This window comes from Strix aluco, chromosome 7 (genome assembly GCF_031877795.1).
Source record: "Strix aluco isolate bStrAlu1 chromosome 7, bStrAlu1.hap1, whole genome shotgun sequence".
Lineage (NCBI taxonomy): Eukaryota > Metazoa > Chordata > Aves > Strigiformes > Strigidae > Strix > Strix aluco.
In genome coordinates this window covers 7,233,378-7,252,417 of record NC_133937.1, presented here as the reverse complement: position 1 = coordinate 7,252,417, position 19,040 = coordinate 7,233,378, and the positions used below count along the sequence as shown (strand labels likewise).

Genomic DNA, 19,040 nt, shown 5'->3' with positions numbered 1-19,040 from the left:
TACCACATCTTTTTTTTCCTTTGGACTTCACAGAACTCTGCTTCACACACATTCTCTAACAATGCTGCTACACAATAATTGATCTACTATGTTACAATGACAGCATCTGCCTTTTCTTACATCATTTTGCCTTCTTTATCAACACAATTTACCAGTGTTTGGTTTCAAAGTCTTCAGACTCAGCTACAAAATGCCAAGTCCTGCTTCTGATTCATACTTAAATCAAAACCTGTCATTGGCTGCTTTAAAAAGAACAAAACCAAAAACAGTTTCAGCCTGCCACTTTTGAGTTTTATCCCTGGCTATCCTTCATGTTTGACAGACATAACCAAGAAACACCAGCAGAGCTACTTCATTATATGCCTCAAAAACCTCTCCTACCTCTCCTCTGTCACAAGATTTCCCAAAGGTTAGGCTGCTGTACACAAACAACACATCATTATAACCTCATTTCAGCTCCTTGTCCTTCCAGATTTCATAAACTCTGAGGCACAGACAATTTTAGCTCTGTGTTTGCACAGCACCTACCACAATGAGGTCTTGGTCAAAGAGTGTCCTACAAAGTAAACAGAGTTGCACGGACACAGAAACATACAGAAACAGTAATCTCAGCAATTCCAGCAGTGAGACTTGGCAGAAGTTTATCATACAACTCACAGTCTATTTACCCTAGAACATCTCAGTCTTACCTTCAGACAAACAAAATCACATACACACAAATCCATTTTTTAAGTTAATCCCGTCCCAATCTTTCAAATCACCTTCAGCAAAAACACACCACTACTAAATCTTTGCTCCATTTATTACGTAGAGAACCCAACAGTCAACAGACCTGTGTTGCTGCTAACGGAAGCAGCCTTTATGTCTAAGATGAGCACTCAACAGTTTCAGTAGGTTTGAGCTTCATATTATAAATGGAAGCTAATAGTTAAACAATATCTTATTGCCTGAGAGAAGGGAGGTTTACTGGAAGTCTTCCAACTGTGAGGAGAGGACAAGACGTTTACGAGAAGCTTGAAGTATTATGACCACAGAAAGATGCCATAAAGAGATGTGATCTAAGGAGAAATTAAAATATAGCTCATCAGTGGGGCAGGTAGGGAACAGGAAATACTGAACAGGACTAGGACATCAGATGGAGCGTTTTGCACAGGATGAGAGAAGATTAAAACCGGAGTCAATAATTTTGGTTCATGCATCCAGAAAGAACATAGTCTAATCTTCTATTTATGCTTAGATAACAGTAAGACATCTCCTCCCTGCATAACTCTTACCATTGCCAATTTGCTCTTACTGGCTACCTTGGTGATTTGATATTTCTAACATTAGAAGGTAAGAAGAAACATGGAATGCAGCAAGGTGAATGGGGATGTTATTTCACAGCACTCATATCAAAGCACCTCCACAATGCCTTTGAGTTGGAATGGCTGAGATATTAACTGCTGTGTGAAAATGTTTAAAGATTTGTCATATATTTTCATACATTACAACTGTAGAAAAATTTTTGTTCTATCTCTTCCCACAGGTGTCTATTTCCCATAACACACATGTACTTTAGGTTATAAACCACTATAAGTTTGACACATTGTCACAGGCTAACCACCCTTCAAACTGTTAACCTATTTGGCATGACTCTGCTAAAACAGGACTTGATTTTCTTCCAGGTTGTTAGTAACATCTTTCATTAGAGTATTTGAGCAAGTATTGTCCATTTTAAATAACATTAATAAAGTGTTCAGAAACAGTTAAAAGAACTATACAGAAGGAGCCAGTAAAGAAATAGAACAATACTTCAAAGCACAACTTAACGGCATATGCTGCCCCATGTCGATCCTTACTGCCCACCATAACAGCCTTCACCACGGCTGCAAGTGCTGCACACCACAGAACCCACAACCCAGGCCCTCCCGATGAACAATACCAACAAAACACAGCAGAGGTAAAGTCCTGCATACTCTACACCACAAGTACTACAGAAGCAATTTTCAAGTTCTGTAGCAAAGTGGATATATTTATTTTCTTATGAAATACCTCTTGCTTTTATCATGATAAATGACGATACTAGTAAACAATATCTCATTACCACACAATATTTTTTTTATTTCTACGACTGTATGTATATTTTTTTTCAAGCATGTTTTCCAGTTAAGACTTCCCTATTAACTTTAAGCTACTGCTAAATTTCAGAAGATCTGGAAGTTTCTGTCCACACATGAATTTCTTATGAGAAGCTTGTAAAACAAGCGGCTTGCAAACCTGTGCACTTTACTGACGGTGAGCCAGCTCCTTGCCTAATCAGCACACCCGCAGTTCTGAACGTTGTGCTGCCACTGCCCAACAAAGACAGGTACGGGTTGTGGGCACAGCCAACAGTGATGCAGTGAAGAAAGCACCTGGTGTTAATTAGAAGTGGCTTTCAGTGGCACACTCACATATTTAAGTTAGACACCACTGTCTTCTAAGCTCCAAAGGAAAAATCCAACGCTGCCACACTTAAGGAAAAGATTAATTCTGTAGCTCCACTGGTTCAGACAATAAGATCACACTGTAGAGAGAGTTTGAATAGCCTGAGGGTGGATAAAGCTGCAGTCAGAGTTTGCACTTTACTAGACATCTGATAAACTAATCCCCGTCAAGGCTACCCGCCTGTTTGAGCGTCCATAACTAACAGAATTCAACAGCAGCCTTAGTTAAAAATCAGCTGAAAGGGCAGCCAACCAAGCAGCACAAATTCAGAGACAACTTGACCGCATTAGCACAGAAATGCTCAGAACCACTTTTCCGTGACCCGTGGGTAGTCCAAACCTACCACAGCATCAGGCAACATCTCACTCCACCACAATATGAATTAGGGAACCAGTTTGTATGACCTAACTTTCCAACTCCCACAATTATGCTGCTGTGTTATTCTCCACAGTACTTAAGATTGCCAGGCCATAGTTACATCTCCCAGCTACCTTATTATAAAGTAAGGTTTGAGTTCAGGCTCTCCACCCTGTACACGCAGTCCCATGGAAGAGCAGCACATGCCTGCTATGTTACAAATGAGTCTCCCCTACAGTGAAAAGCTGACAAGTAACAAGTAGACACAGGTAAGTCCTGGGAAAAGAAGGAAACAAAGCAATTAAGAAGAGCTGCAAAAAAGCTCAGTTCTACAACTGCCCTGAGAAATGCCAAACTGACAGCCTTAGGAACAAGAGCTGCACACGGTCGAAGCTATGATTAATGAAACAGCAACACCAGCGTCATCTCTGCTCTCTGACTTTGAATAATCAGTGCTTTTTGAGATTTTGTTTTTCTGAGTTTAAGGAACTACTAGCTTTGATTAAAACTGTAAATGCAGGTATTGAACTTCAACATTTAGATTTTTTTTCTTTACAAATTTCTTAGTATTTCCTTGTCTTAGAGAATGGCTTCAGGAGCCAGAAGCCTCACAAAAAGGGATGCTGACTTTTGTGCAGAGAGAAAGAGCCTTCCTTTTGCCAATTTACATGAAACTATGTATGGGTTTCTATATCTAAACCATCATGATCCTCCCTTCTTTCCTTGCCTCCTCTGCTGATTGACCCGTACACCATAGTTCCTGTATATGCCTGCCCAGTCTTTCCATAAGAAGCACTGATCAGAGAAAGCTCAAAAACTGATCAAAAGGTTTCCAGAAAGAAAAAAAAAATTCTTTTCCATTTTCTCCCCTCAGTCTAAACTTAGTCCTAAGATCCTTAAGGGCTATTCTACATGTCCTTACATTGCCCTCTTCTCAACTGGAGACATACTTCTTAAAGCATAAGCATGCTAAACTCCAGACCAAAACTAGACTTCTGTAAGAAAGGAAGGAAAAACACAGACATAGAACTAATTGCTCATTTCCACCGAAGCACTAAGCTCTTTCAAATATACCAGTAAACACTCCTGAATTCACAAGTTCCAGGTACCTGGAAATGGGTAGACTACCATAAAACAAAACATATATTATAAAAAAAAAAAAATGTAAAAGGGTATTGAATGCTGTACTTTTACCTCAGCCAGCGAACCTAAGAACCCAGTGGAGATACAGACTTCATCCATTTCAAAGGTACCAAACTGAAGAGCCCTACTAAATTCTGCCATTACTTAGCTCTTTATTGCTCATTATTTTAGCAGAAACGTAACATATGGGCAAACTTAAGACTTAACTTGTATTCTATCACATTTGAAACCAGTCGGTGAGCAGCGATCAACTTTGCCATGTTAGCGAAATGTGAGCAATGCTCAAATGTACCTGAAAGCTAAAATATTTTTAAAAAATAATCCAAATTAGATAACAGAAAATCCATTCAATGTTAAAAAAATTGACAGAGGAAAAAAATATGCCAATGTGTACACACATATCTCACTTTACCTGGACAAGACACTATTACAGAACTCCAAAAAATTAAGTAGTGTCAGCAAGCTATTTTCCCAAGTGTCAACAGAAAGCCAAGTCCTTCCATTTTAAAATATAAAAATCTTTACAATGCTTTATGAAAGTACTACATTCAGTTTCAAAAGAAACCATCTGATAGAATTAGAAAGTTAGTCAATGAATAATTTATCAAACGAGATTTTTCATTTTATATTTTATGTAGTCTTAGTCCTGACTCAGTAAATGGAAATTTTGTAAAAAGCTATAGATAACAAAAGTAACAGATTAATCTAGACACAAAGCACTTGCAACATTTTCTATTTATACAAACATAATGGAATTTCTTTCAAAGAGTCAAAATTTATTATCTCTTTTGAAAGATCATGCAGAAGGAGGAGGTAAGCATCCCATTATACAGAAAAACTACCCATCAAATTAAGAAGTGGTCATGACATTGTCTAAAAATATTCACATCATGTTCTGACCTATATACGGATGTTAAAATATGACGGTATATAGAAGGATCAGGTATATTTAGGACAGCCCACCTGGATTAATAGTTAGCAAGCCATCGGTATTTCATTACCATCCCCTCCCCCTCCTCTTTTTTTTTTTTTAAAAAAAAGCAGCTTTATTCACTGATAACTGTTATTAAATAGATCACCACTGCAGTTTGACCAACATGTGCGTATACTAAATATAAATGGACTTGCAATAGACAATTTGGTTACCATAATGGGGAAAAAAAAAATCACCAATATACTCCAGTGGAGAAATAAACTTTTACAATTTAAAAATAATTTAAAATGTTACTTTATTTCCTGAAAAAAAATAAACTCAGTTTGACAGTATTAAATTAAATCTATTCAGAACAACCTGCAGAAAGGAAATAATGTGAAGATACGCCTTTCAGTGTAGATAGCCACTTAAGATATGCAAACAAACTGCACACTCTTTGGAATAATCTGGTTCAAACACACATTTATTTGGACAGGGTTGGTAGGGACTGACAGAACAGATACCTTAGTCTCTCAGGTTAACAGTAAAGGAAAACTGCCACATTTATATGCTTCGAGGGGAGTATGAACTAGTATAGCAGAGCTAATAAAATCATGAGTAGCATGCAAATGGCAAACAAGGGGTGACTGTTGACTTGTACCTCAAAATGCAGGAAACAAGGCGTGTCTGAAACAGCAGCAAGCAATCCCGAGTACAACAGACATCGTTGAAAAGCTCACAGGGATTCAAAAAGGTTTCCTACAAATTAATTGAGGGAAAAGGGCTACAAAACCCAAAGACCTCTGCTGGATGAAGACCCTGAGCTGCAAATCACTGTAAGAAAACACTGAGAAGTACAGCTGTGTGACATAATTTTAGAGGTATAAACTAAGTGTCACAACAACAGCTCTTAAGACCCCAGGACCTTGTTCACATTCCATCTTCAACTACATCAGTTTCTGTATTTTTGACTGAAATGTTGGCACTGTTAGCTTCTAATTCTTTAAAGATCACCATGGGTCCATAGTCCAAAAGTCACTGACATCTCCCCTAGAAACTGCTCACACCATGCCTTGCTTGCATGTATTCACTCCTGCCTTTGATGATGACCAAGGCTGCGAAACTCAAGTCTTCCACTTTTGCTTTAGGAAGGATTAGGATGCAAGAAAAACTATAGATTCATCACAAACGCCAGTCTAAGAGTTCACTACTAATTTCATATCACACCTTTTCCAAGATTTTCTATACTAACCAAACAGTTTAAATCACTTATTTCCTATGATTATCCCAACAAGTTTCTTTGTCTGTTTGATATTGGCTTTTGAGTTGTTTTGTTTGTTTTGAAAGGTAGCAAGTTTACATTCTGTGTTTCAGGAAAGAAGAGAAGCCAGAGCAAAAAAATAAGAAAAGAAGCTGGAGGATTGTTTCAAAACAAACCATCTTTGCCAATGCTCCTCCAAAATACAGGTTTCCAGTCCCTCCTCGCCAGACGTGCAGGACTAAAGAAGTTTGACTTGAGCCACCTAGCAGTGACGCAGCAAGTGCTTTTTCTTTCATAGAGCAATCGTACTGCAGATATTAAACCATCATTTTAGAGAGCCCTGTTCCCTTAGCAAAAAAGTAAAACCCTGGTGAGTCAACCTAACTACTAAGTCAGCAGTGTCTACTTGAGTTGTCATACACAGCAGTAAGTTACCTGCAATGAAGCCTAACTGCATAATTTCAACATCTACATTAATTACAGTGCTGATCAAAACACTCAAAAAGATCATCATATTTATACAGAAATATTAAATATTTTACTGAGGCATCAAAAGTGTATGCATTTTAACATATAGATCCTTAAGTTTCCCTCAAAATGTTTGATTTCACGTCCATTCTTCCAAAACCTGCCTTTTGCAAATAAGTATAGGATCAACAGACGTCAAATGATCATGTTGTGGGTTATTCTGAACATATATATCCTTGTTCAAGTGAAAGAATAAATTATTCATACTGAGTGAATAAATATGATTAATTCAACTGTGACACAAAATCCCTGCATTACAGCTAAGCAGGTTAGGACACATTTACTAGTTACAGTGACTGCAACTCTCATGAAGATATTTAACCTCATTTTCAATTACTTCATTCAGGCCATGGTCCAGAGACATTTCTCTTGGAAATGGTGCCAGATTAAGCTGCTCCTACCCTCAGCCATTTGCCTCTGACTGATCCCATGCCACCTCCTCAGCCTCAGTACAACTGCCTCAAGTGCCATATGGTGAATGGATCAGGAAACTGCTCAGGGTTAAAAAAATCAAGCCAGCAGTGCCACCAAGAGAAATGTCTGTGGAACCACAGTCTCCAAAACTTCTAAAAATGCTGCCATGGCAGGGTCAAGCTATAAACCTTAATGCTTACCCTGCATCTTTTGTGCCCATGAAGCTCTGACCAGAGTACATGAATTGACTCAAACTCCATTTCTGTATGTACATGAAGGCAACTTCCTCATGAGATGATTAAGTTGGTTCATTCCACTCAATTCTGAAAAGCAGTAACTGCTGTTTAAAGTAAAATAATAATACTTTCAAGAGCATTACTAGAAAGCAAAACATATCAAAATCCCCGAGGTTCTTCTCATTCCTCTGCTCTCATTCTGTCTTATAACATGAAAGTTGGTGGTACACAGGAATAACATCAACTACTGACACTAACTTCCTGGATGAGTCAGCATAATGAAACAACATAGCATTAGTTTAGCTTAGAATTCTCCACCAGCTTTAAAGAACAAGCTGGTTACAAGCAGAGCAGGCCTCAGTCCCTACCCCGCAGGGCTAGGAGGGAAACCACCCCTGCAGCAACACTGAATGTCAGTGCCCAAAGCACAAAAGTGGGCAGTAACAGCAAGTCGTAAGAGGGTGTCTTCCAGGACAGCCACCTTGTTGCCAACTTCAGGTAAACTTCTCCAATGATCAACACTTACTTTCTTCCAGCAAATGCAGCCTCCCAAATCATATTGAAAGGGAAGGTCAAGCCTGATCCCAGCAGAGATTCAAGACCACCAATAGAACTAACCATCTCGAGAATTCACTGATAGTAGGATCAGAAGAAGGTTGAGCTTATTTTTGGCCAAATTTTAGAAGTACCGCTTTTAAACTTCGCTCAATTAAACATTAAAAAACAGTTCAGCTGTTCTCAAGCAGGTTTTGAGATCTTGGTATGTGCACAGAACGAATGGCTTCTTATAAAATGACTACTCATTCTTTACAACTCTTTATGATGGCTGTGCCCTGTTTTTTTTGAGACACCTCCAAAGAGTCACACAAAGTACTGGAACAACAGAAAATCTGATGTAATCCAAATGTGGAATAATATATTATTTGTATGCATGGCATGTAAAGGGCAAAAGTGAATGCTTTTTGATTACGAGAATACCTGACATATCTTTCTTAAAGCCTCCCAAAATGCTTACGTATAGGATCAAACCTTCCTTTTTCCTTATTTTGTTCACTGCTGCATACTTTGCAACTATGCAGCAAACTAATCAACTGATTAATCCCTAGCTTGGGACACCTAACTGATGTTTGCAATCTTGACATTCAAACAAACTTTCCTCAAAATCCACCAGTGTAGCTGTATTTACTTGTTGATCTACATCATATTCAGGTTTCTCTCAGTACAAAAGCGAAGAGGAGGGAGGGGCAGAATATAAAGCACTGAATTCCTTGCAGTCATTTTCATAGGAACACTCCTGTGTTTGATCTTTTTGTCAAATTACTATGAAAGAGATACTCCTTCCTGAACACTAACTGAACTGAACACTGTCTGGAAGACAGATGAGGTGACATTCACAGGCACAGGATGACAAGCTCAATCTTATTAGAAACACAGAAAGGAAATAGGAAGTTTTCTTTACTGCTGAGCCAAGAAAAGATTGCCCTGCTGATATGCACCAAAACTTACAAGACTCTTGTTGGCTTCAATACTGATACAGAACAGTAGAAACAACTGAAAGTTGTCTAAGTCCCTGTTACATTTTGAGCTTCTCCCACTCCTTTCAAACCAACTTCAAAACACACACAAAACGCATCCTACAACAACACTCCTTGTCTAGATCCAGAGGCAGCAGTGATGCGGTAAACTCTTGGCATGTTTTTAGCATCATCTCCAATAGCTGTAGTAAATAACGTGACAGGCTCCTCACCAACAACTTGCTCTTCATCTTTAACCCAGATGCTAGTACAGATACATGTAGTATTTTTAAATTCCATTAACCACCAACAAGATACGCACAACTGCTTTAAAGCATATTTCTTATCTACTTTATAAAATAATTTTACTGAAGATTTTTCTGCATCTTCCATTTTATTTCAAGTTTAACAAGTCAAAGCTGCAGAGCATGTACTTCTAAATTAAGGAATGAAAAAAATTTCATTTTAAAAGAGATTAGCTCAAATGGGTATAAAAAAATTAATACATTGTTTCTCCTTATATAGTAGCATAGTGAAACGAAAACAGAGGACAACATGCAGAACACCGTACTAAAAATCAATCTATGGCAGAAAACAAATGTAATCTACAGCAGTACAATTCTGTGCCTGTATGACAAAGCCATACTGCGTTCAGAAAGCTTGAGAATGCAGATGCAGGAAGATTAACACAACTACAGGTTGTAAAAAGACTGGGTAAGAGCAGTTCCACATACAGCTAAGGCAAATTCATCTTTTAGTGAAAAACTATCAGCATATGGAGTACTTCTCTAAAATATATTCTTTTATTTTCAAATTATCAGCAATTATTTCAAATTATTTTCATGTTATCTGTAATACAGTACTGCTAAGTTTCCACTACATTTTGTGAACTTCCATTTTACTGTTATGCAAGGGCAAACGCAGTTAAAATAGACACCCAGTCTGCTGCTATTCTCTTTGAATGGTTTTACCAGACATACTGAACTTTTAACAATTCCTTGTTTGTAAATTACTAAAGATGAGATACTAAAAGAATACAATTTACCAAAACTCTTAAATGTAGTTTCCCCCACTATATCTTACTAATTTTACTGTAAATAAAAATCAAACAACTGCTTCAAACTCAGTAGTACTTAGATTTTTATGAAGGATGTTTAACATGGTGATTTATTGCCACAATATATTTCCCTACGCAAAATTACTAAACGTTATGCCTGCCTATTGTAAGACATTAAAGACTACCAAAGTACTCAATTCCTGAGTTTGTCTTCCAATCCATGGACCTCATGGCAGCAAAATTCACGCATCAATAAACACATACTTAAAAGTCACTGCAACTTACAGCTTTTTATTAAGGGTTGCACATTATGTCTTTAAGAAATTTAAAAATTTTAATAACTTGATTTACATTTTAAAAGATTTACTCCTCTAAATAATCACTTTTTCAGCACAACATAGGAAAACATCTCTGCCATCACTGTATCAAACCTTGTCGGTAGCGATTAAGTAAGACATTTAGCAACCTGTGGTCCAGAGAGCAATTCTTATGGGGCAGCAAAGACCAGGGAGATCATATGGCATTGACTCCACCTCTTTCCCCCTGGCCGTTTCTTTATTTGCCCAGAGTTACCACTGCAATCAGAGCAGCACACAGGCTTTTCCAGACAGTTTGCAGTGAAGAAAAATAGAGTTCCTAGCTTCCTCTAGTAACACCCACTGTTACTTAAGCGGAAAACCAGTTATGAATTCTTTCAGTGACTACTGAAACACACAAATACATATATGTATGTGAAGTTTTTTTTTTGTTTCTATCTTTATTTTTAAATAAATGCTTTTCATGCAGTGGGAATGTTCAAGAATGAAAGATCAAGAGGTCTAACTATCAAGCTGTAACTCAGACCATGAAAATCATCCAGAAAACTCCTGGATTGAATTGTATACATTGTATTTGTACAATGTCATGTTTAGTCATCCTGTTTAAAAACACCTGTAAACATTACAGGATGACTAAACAAGAGGCACAAGTTCCAAATCCTGGGAAGAAGAATCTCCATGTAATGGCAAGAGCATCCCTCTTCCAGAAGAACAACAGTACTCACAACCAGTGCCAGTTGTCCTCACCGTATTCCCCACTAGTGGTAAATTAATAGGAAAGCAAAATTTCCATAAAATAGTGGGAGAAAAGACACTTTGAAACTCTTCTCTTTCTTTGTATTAAAAAAAATTTCCATTTTAAGAAAGAACAGACTATGTATCAGCTATGTTGCAATCTTGAAAAGTACAAGGAAGAGTCAACAAACTTCACTGGAGTAGGAAACACCTATCAAGAAGATGATAACAGGTAACTGAATTCCCTACTTCATTTTCTTACCAGAACAATAATTTCAACTATGAAAATATTCATTAATTTAGTTAGGAAAATACAATCATGAAAATAAACTTAGTAGCATGTGACAAATGGAGTCTTCATTTGCCTGTTCACTAGTGGAGAGCAGCTAGTCCAGCCTTCAGGTCTGGAGTTCCTGATTTAATGAGTAGTTCTGTTTACAGCAGAACTAATGAAGCTTGGTTTCCTGCGGATTTACTCCTACAAGCCCTGTGGACACTTAACATTAATTATGTCAGTTGCCTCTAGGCTTGCCCATGTCTCTCCCTAAGATCCTCCACCTCATAAAACTCTCCATTTGCCCCTATATTCCCAATATCCAAATACTCATGCTTGCTCTCATGCTTTTGTCAGCGCTCAGCTCTTTCTCATGCCCTTAAACCCACCTTCACATACCATCAGCTCCATCCCCCATCAACTACCTATCTCTGTACGGCACTAAGCAAGAGGCAGCATATGCTGTAGCTGGTTTGAAGCTCAGTGCATGCTGGCTGGCCAGCTGGAGACCACATCTTCGCTTCCAGGAGGAGCACACAAAATGCCGTGACCTCCTTGACTTTATGATTTTTTGGGAGGAGGGCTCTCATGGTCCCTCAGATGTCAGCTTTCACCTGCTCTTAAATTCATTGAAACTGACTGGGGGGGCGGGGGTGGGGTGGGGGTGGTGGTGTCACACTTATTAAGGAAGAACAGACACAAAGCCCATACAAATGATACTTCCTTCTGAAGCCAGTATTAAAAGGTAACTCAGTTCCCATCAGTAACAAACCATCTTGAAAATGCCCACTGCTGCCCTCCTCCTTCCTGCAGCTGAGGGCACCTTCTGCATTTCTGCAAGGTTCATCCCACTCAGAGGGACCAGGAACACACAAAATTGACAAAAAGTCAATTCCAACATTTTTACGCTGCACCCTGTGGGCAGCAATGAAACTGTCAACAAGAATTACCATTTCACTCTGCTGACGAGTAGCAGAAGGGTCTGGAACTATTCATAAGGATGGCCACCTCAAAACGAAAGCCATGGAAGGAGAAGAGCAGCACTCACTCCATCTAGGATAGCACATGTGGAACCAGGGCTAACAGAAAAATTAGCAAATATCAACTAATGAGAGGTTAACGTTAATTACAAATGCAAAAGGAGAGCTTATCCCACAGAAACTACCTGTTGCTAACAGAAATCGTCTCTTCCTCTTACCCACTCCCTTTGTGATTTATGCTTGTTTGTGCCTTGGGGACAGCGGACAAGTAACACAGAAACCAAATAGTGTGTTTAGAGGGGGCAATGATGCTCCAGTAGTTAAGTACTTGTCTGAGACTCATTAGAGCTAGATAGGTTTTCCAAAGCCTTCCCAGGCTTCCAGCACTCCTGGGTGACTAGGAGTGTATCTACATAGCATAATGCAGTGCTGCGTAGCTAGCTTGAATACCAGAAGGAATATGGCCACGTTAGCACTGCACTGCACCCAGGCTGAAGTGCAGGCTGGAGCATCCATCCTGCTTCTCGGGCAGTTTGGATCTATCCAAATGGCGCTCCACTACGACACATAAGCATACCCTTAGTCATCCTGCCTCAGAAACCAGCCATAACGTGACAGTTCTTCCTTAAATTACCAAAAAGTGTAACGAAAGAGTATCTGAAGAGAAAAACACTTGGATACCAAAGTTAGGAAGAGAAGCAAGTACTTACAATAGGCAGCATACATTATGCATTTAACTTAACAGATGCAGCCCCTGAAATGCCTCGGTTTTAGCACCCTTTCTCTCTTTATGTCAGCTCTGCCCCTAGAGTTTACAAATTATGGCTCTGACTTGTAAATGTTAGTAAACATCTCCTTAAACATTACTCAGTGTTTCCGTAATTGTATATAGATTCTAGAGAATACTACCCTGCAAGAATAACATCCAAAACAGGTTCTAAAAATAAAGCATTCTAGACGATTCTCACATATAACCAAAGGTTAAAAACACAGGCCATTTCATAAAGAAGGGCATGAACAGCATGCTCTTTGAATTATAGTTGGAGTGTGGAAAAAAAAAAACCACAATAGAGTAAAAAAAAGTAGCATTTCATGTGTCACATACATTCTGTTTCAAAAACAAAGCGTAAAGCCTGGGACGTATGAAAACAAGAATTCTTAATTCTGTGACTCGCACTTCTAGCACCAAGCAATCAATAATCTCGAAAGCCAGGCAATTGTTTGCTTGATGAGTTTGTAAAAAAGGCAACATTCCACCCCAACCGTGCTGGGCTGTGAACGCCTCCCCCTCGCCAGCAGCAATATGGATTGCCCAGCGCAGTCCGGTGATTCCTTTTCCAGCCTACGTAATGCCCATTTACATAGCCGTGATATTTTTAAATGTGCTTTCAGAAGCACCAAATAACATAAAAACATGGAAGGAGACAAGCTCAGCAGTAACACAGCACTCATTCGACTGCAGAATTCACAAATTAAATAACGACCAAGTCCACGGAGCACAATAAAACTCCATTTTACAGATTAGGCATTCAGAACACTAACCCAAGGAAATCCTGGTCGTGTTCCCCCCCGCCTCCCCGAGCGAGAGTGTGCCCGAGCACAACAGGACACGTCCTGGTTCCTTCGCTAACCTCCGCGCACATTCCTACACCCCTTAGGAAAACAGTGACAGCGGACATGAAAGGAAGGGAAACAATGACATTCTTTCAATAACGGCGCTCGCTACCGCGGCCGGTGCGCTCGACCCGGTCGGTCAGCGCTACAGGACGGCGGTTCCTGCAGGAACAGCGGCGTTCGCCCCAGCCCAAGCTCTCCCGCCCCGGGCGCAGACCGGTTTTCCCTCGGTGGCCAGGCCAGGTATTCGCCCTCTCCTACCGCCAACGCAGCCGGAGGCGGCGGCACGGCCAGGAGCCGTATCCGCGCCTTCCGAGGGGCGCGAAGGGGGTCGGCGCCACCGCCTCCGGCCCCGCACCCCGCGGCCGCACACGCCGGGGGGGAAACGCGCCCGGCCCCAGCCCCCGGCGGCGCCGCGGGCTCCACGTCAGCCCCGTCTCCGCCGCCAGGGCGCTGACACGCACCTTCCCCCGCGCCCGCCGCCCCCCGGGCCAAGGGCCGTGTCACGGCGGGCCCTCCCGGGGCGCCCCGCCGCCCCCCGTCGCCGCAGGCCCCGCGCCGCCGCCTCGGCCCCCGCCGCAGCCCCCCCCCCCCGGCCCGGCGCGGGACGCGGCTCTTACCGCCAGGTCGGGGCTGTGGGAGTCCCGCTGGGAGACGGCGCGGATGACCCCGGCCCGCCAGCGCCCGCTCTCCGGCGGCTCCTCGCCGCCGCCACCGCCGCCGACGCACAGGAACCGCTTCCCCACCAGCTCCGGCCGCGTCTCCACCGCCACCGCCATGGCCGCCGCCGCCGCGCAGGCACCGCACCAGCTCGCCGAGCCCGCTCCCCTACGGGCCGCCCATGGCGGGAGCGGCGCAGAGCGGGGGCAGGCGCGGGGCTCTTCGCCTCAGCGGCGGGCTGGGTCGGCGCCCCTCGGCCGGGCCGGCGCCGCGGGGCCGCTCCGCCGCCGCCAGCAGCCTGACACAAACACCGAGGGGCGGGGGAGGGCCGGGGGCGCGCGCGCCCTCCCTCCCTCGCGCGCTCGCTCGCCGCCGCGCTGCGGCCCCGACCACTCCGCCCACGCAGCCCACTGCCATGGAGACCGGCACCACGCGCCGTCTCCCTCCGCCAGGCAGCGCGAGGGGAGGGGGGCGAGCGGCCGCTGCCGCCGCGCGGCAAAGAGTCCGGCCACGGCGGCACCGGCGCTCCGGGCTGGGGCGGCCCCGGGACCTCGCGGGGGCTCCTCCCGCCGCCGGGCCGGGCCGGGCCGGGGGCCTCCGGGCGTGCGCGGGGGCGCCGGCGCCGCAGGACGACTGTCCGTGGCGGGGGTCGCCTCTCCCTGGGGGAAGCCCCGCGATGGGAGATCCCGGCCCGGCCCGGCGGACCCCCCCGCCTGCGGGGGGCGTAGGGAGAGCGGGCACCGGCCGCCCCGCCTCGCCTCACCCCCCGCCCCTGCGGCGGGATTGCAGGCAGGGCCGCTCCGGGGCATTGCCCCCCGGGCTGAGAAGTGGCTGCCCCCGGCCCGGTCCTGCCCCGCCGCCTGTCCCAGCTGCATCGCTCGGCGGGCTGAGGCGGCGAGGCCGCGGCAGGAGCCCCGGGGGCGGGGATGGCACCGGGCCTGCCCGCGCTGGGACGAGCTCTGCCCTCAGCGGCACCTTCTCCCCCCGTTCAGCTTCTTACGAGCCAAACAAAGACAACCACCCCTCCTTCCCTACGGCAGCCGAGCCCCCCGGACTCGGGGGGAAGGCACGGTTTGGTTAGTCCATCCCGAGCTTTTACGGGCTTCAGACCTGGGCAGGCGGGATTTGGTACCACTGAACCCGAGTGACCAGGGGGGATCGGAGCAGCCAGCGCCGAGGCTCACATGTGCTCCAACCCAGAGCTTGGGTTGGAGTACGTTACAAAGCCATGTTCTGTAGCAGTCGCTATCCCTTTATTGGTTTTTCCATGAAGCCTGTAGTCGTGCTGTAGTAATGCCATGTTTGCGTTTTAAGAGGTTTTTCCTTCACGTTATCTAGAGGTGTAGCTGTCATGAACTTCTGCCTTTCTTTACTGGTACGCTTGCTCTCAGGAGAGCGGGTTAATGATCTCTTATCTAGCACTAGAAAGCAAATTTGAATAGTGCATTTTTGAAAAATAGATTATGAGGCAAAAGCAATAAATCAAGAGTGTCAACTTAGCACATTCCCATATATTTCAGTGCAACAAATAACTTCTGGTACAAAAGAAGTTAATTAACAGAAAGGAAAAAAATTCACCATTCACTGCAAGTTTGTTCACAGTATTAGAATAACGTGCAAGACATAACATTTATACAAGAACCTATAGCTGCCTGGCATCCCTTTGGCAATAGACTAGGGATGGATGGAAGTGTGTTCCTTGGAAGCTGTAGAAGAAGCCACAGTGCATTTGAGCTAAAGAAGATCTTCATCCACATTTCAAGGTAATGCTACAACTGACAAAAAAGTCCTGCAGTCTTGCAGAACAAACAAAAATTATATCAGTACAGAGAAGTTATTCATAAAGGGTATAAAAAGTTACAAGGACAACTAAATAAATATTCATCATATCAAAACTCTTCATAGTTTTATTAGATTCCCTCTTGTTTAGCCACAGTAATTTAGTAATTTGAGATTATTACTGAATTACACACTTAATTAGATGACATTAGTGTGCAACAAACCACAAAATATGCCAAAAAAGCCAAGTTACATGATACTAATAGACTAAACTTGTGACTTTATCACAGAACCAAAACATTAAGAATCAAGTATTTTTAATTTGTTCCAAAAATTCATATCACAAAGTGCTGACACCAGAATTATGTTTTACTGTAGCTTAGAATGCACTAAAGGCTATTGTTCAATGCTGTATCATTTCATAGTTGTTATCAGTAAAATCAAGTAATATCAACATTTAGGTGTAAATTCCCATGGTCAGCTGTCAGCATCAGAAAATGAAGAATCTATCTTTAATGCAAACTTTCATCATTTGGTTTAAAAGATTCCTAATTTGAAAATTCATACCCAAGAGAAAAATCAGTTTTTCTTCAAACATCAGTTATTTCTACTACAAAGCTAACTTTTGATTTCCAACTGTCTTACCTTATCTTCTACACAGAGTCCAAGGGCTTTTGTTAATGCATCCTACCAAAACCATCTTCCCTGAAAACATAATTGAGTGGTGAGGACACAGAGTCAGTGGGAAAATATGATTACTTAATAAAGAGAGCTGTTTAATGCAGGTGCACAACAGTAAGAGTTGTGGTTCATGGGATTACCTCCCCAGCTCTACCACTAACATCCCATACGGACATTTACTATTACTTGCATCACTGACTATCTACAGCCACAACTCCACCTGGGGCTGTCGACTGACCACTCCCCATCTTTTCTTATGTCTTGGCTTTCTCACTTGTAAAAAGGCTGGAAATTTATTGCTATATTTACACTGCAGGTGAATGCAGCACCCCACTGTGCCCAGGTATTGCCTTCAGGACTTCTTCAATACCATCCTGGCTGTTGCTACAGCGCACAAGGGAAGAAGATTTAAGTTTACCGCATTTGCAGATCACTCCGGCCATATCTGCGCTAGAGCACACTGTAGTTCACAGGGTGCCACTCCATCAATGCTGACAACAGTAAGGAGCACTACTGAGCCTCCATGTGGTGTTTCACAGTCAATTTGTAGTCTAGGACAGTTGAATACTCACAGGACACTCCAATTCCAACATTTCTTTCTGTTCCAGTTAATGAGGTATCACCAAAAGATGGTTAATCTAATTAAATAATAAGGCCTTCAGTACATCCCCTTCTTCAGAGGCTTGCTGACATCTTAAGATATTAACCCATTCATATTCCCCTCTTCTTTCTTGTCATCCTCAAACACCATTGCCTTATGCTTGAGCCAGCAAAGCAGAGCTTATGAGTGCCCTATGTCTGTTTTAAATAAGCAGTCAGCCAGCTCAGCCCAATGGAGCTGCAGGAGTGGGTTCTGCTGAGCCCTGGGACGTCTGCCCCGGAGCTGCTGAGATTCACTCACCCCTTGTCCCCTACTCTGGGGCTGGCCACCTTCCTCCAGCTGGGGATAGCACCACCTTTAACAGCTGCCACTGCTTCCTGTAGCAAGTATTTAACTGCAGCCTGAGGGCAGAGCACCGTTAGACCAGCACTATGCCCTGGTACCAAACAGCCTCTCCTGCTCCTGATGAGTTTACGCCCTGCAGAGGCAAAAAGCAGAGGGTGGAGGAATAGAGATAACAAGGCTGTCAGTCTCCACCTTCCCGCAGGCTTAATTCCTTAGATGAAAGTTCAGGGCCCTGCTTTGGCCTTATCAGATAATGCCTCCATCTAAACCAACCTGTTTGAATTTGCTTGGAGAAAAATGTTCTCAGTTTCTTCAAGCCACAGATGGAAGATGCCCTTTCCTAGCTGGCTAATGGTCACTCAGTGCAGGTGCAAACATTGAGAGTAAGGATAATGCACAGGCTGCAATAGTGTAACATTTTTGTGGCCATCCTAGTAAAGTTAGATCTCCATTCAAGTTTCTTCCCCACCTTTCAGTAAGCTGCTGATGCAAGCTTGAGGCTTTGTTACTTCTCAGGAGTCAGACTGAGCTTTAGGCACATCTGTCATTGCCAAACAGGGCTCTCCTAGTACAAAGCACCCTGTAATGCCTGGAAGAAAGTTCCAAGAATGAAAGCGAATTCTTATTTAACTGACAGGATCTGCCCACAGAACAAAACTCCAGAAGAGATCAGGCATAGTCAGAGCCTGAGCAGCTCCAGCAATGCTGAAGTTCCTCCTCAAAAGGCTTGCCTTTTGCCAGGCTGCTCCCAGCAACGATGCTTCTTTCTCCTGTCAATCACTCACACAGAAAAGCTGAAACCAATTACCCTTAAAAATTAATTAATCACTTTCCCAGGAACCTTCACCTCCAGTAGGACTTCCTCCCACTCACACCTAAGCTGTATAAAGGCCAGTAAGTGCTTTGCTATTGTTGGCAGAGTATTAGATAGTAGTATAGTTAGATGTGTAGAAATGTCTGCTTTTCTCAGGTAAGTTCCTGGAGTATCAAATTTGTGGGTTATTTAGTCTGTGAGTATGTTCAGTTGTTTTTACCTAATGCTAAATATTTGGTTATTGTTATCTCTGTGTTTTTACAATTAGGAGGTTTCTAAGATTAGCAGATGGGCAACAGTTTAAAAAAAAAAAATCCTTGGAAATATAAACAGCTCTATGAAGGTAATTAT

General features: G+C 42.9%; 1 protein-coding gene across 6 annotated transcripts in view; it reads right to left on the bottom strand.

Annotated features, from left to right (window-relative positions):
• JMJD1C (jumonji domain containing 1C) overlaps nt 1-14,691 on the bottom strand; it is a 165,306-nt gene extending 150,615 nt beyond the window's left edge. For 4 of the 6 annotated variants that reach the window (XM_074830324.1, XM_074830330.1, XM_074830325.1 and 1 more), the window contains exon 1: nt 14,430-14,686. In XM_074830324.1, coding sequence (XP_074686425.1) covers nt 14,430-14,588 — 159 coding nt within the window. In that variant the 5' untranslated portion in view covers nt 14,589-14,686. Of the gene's footprint in view, nt 1-14,429 lie in introns of all 6 variants that reach the window. The other 2 variants (XR_012623932.1, XM_074830329.1) reach the window with 2 other exon arrangements.
• Between the last annotated feature and the right edge of the window lie 4,349 nt (nt 14,692-19,040).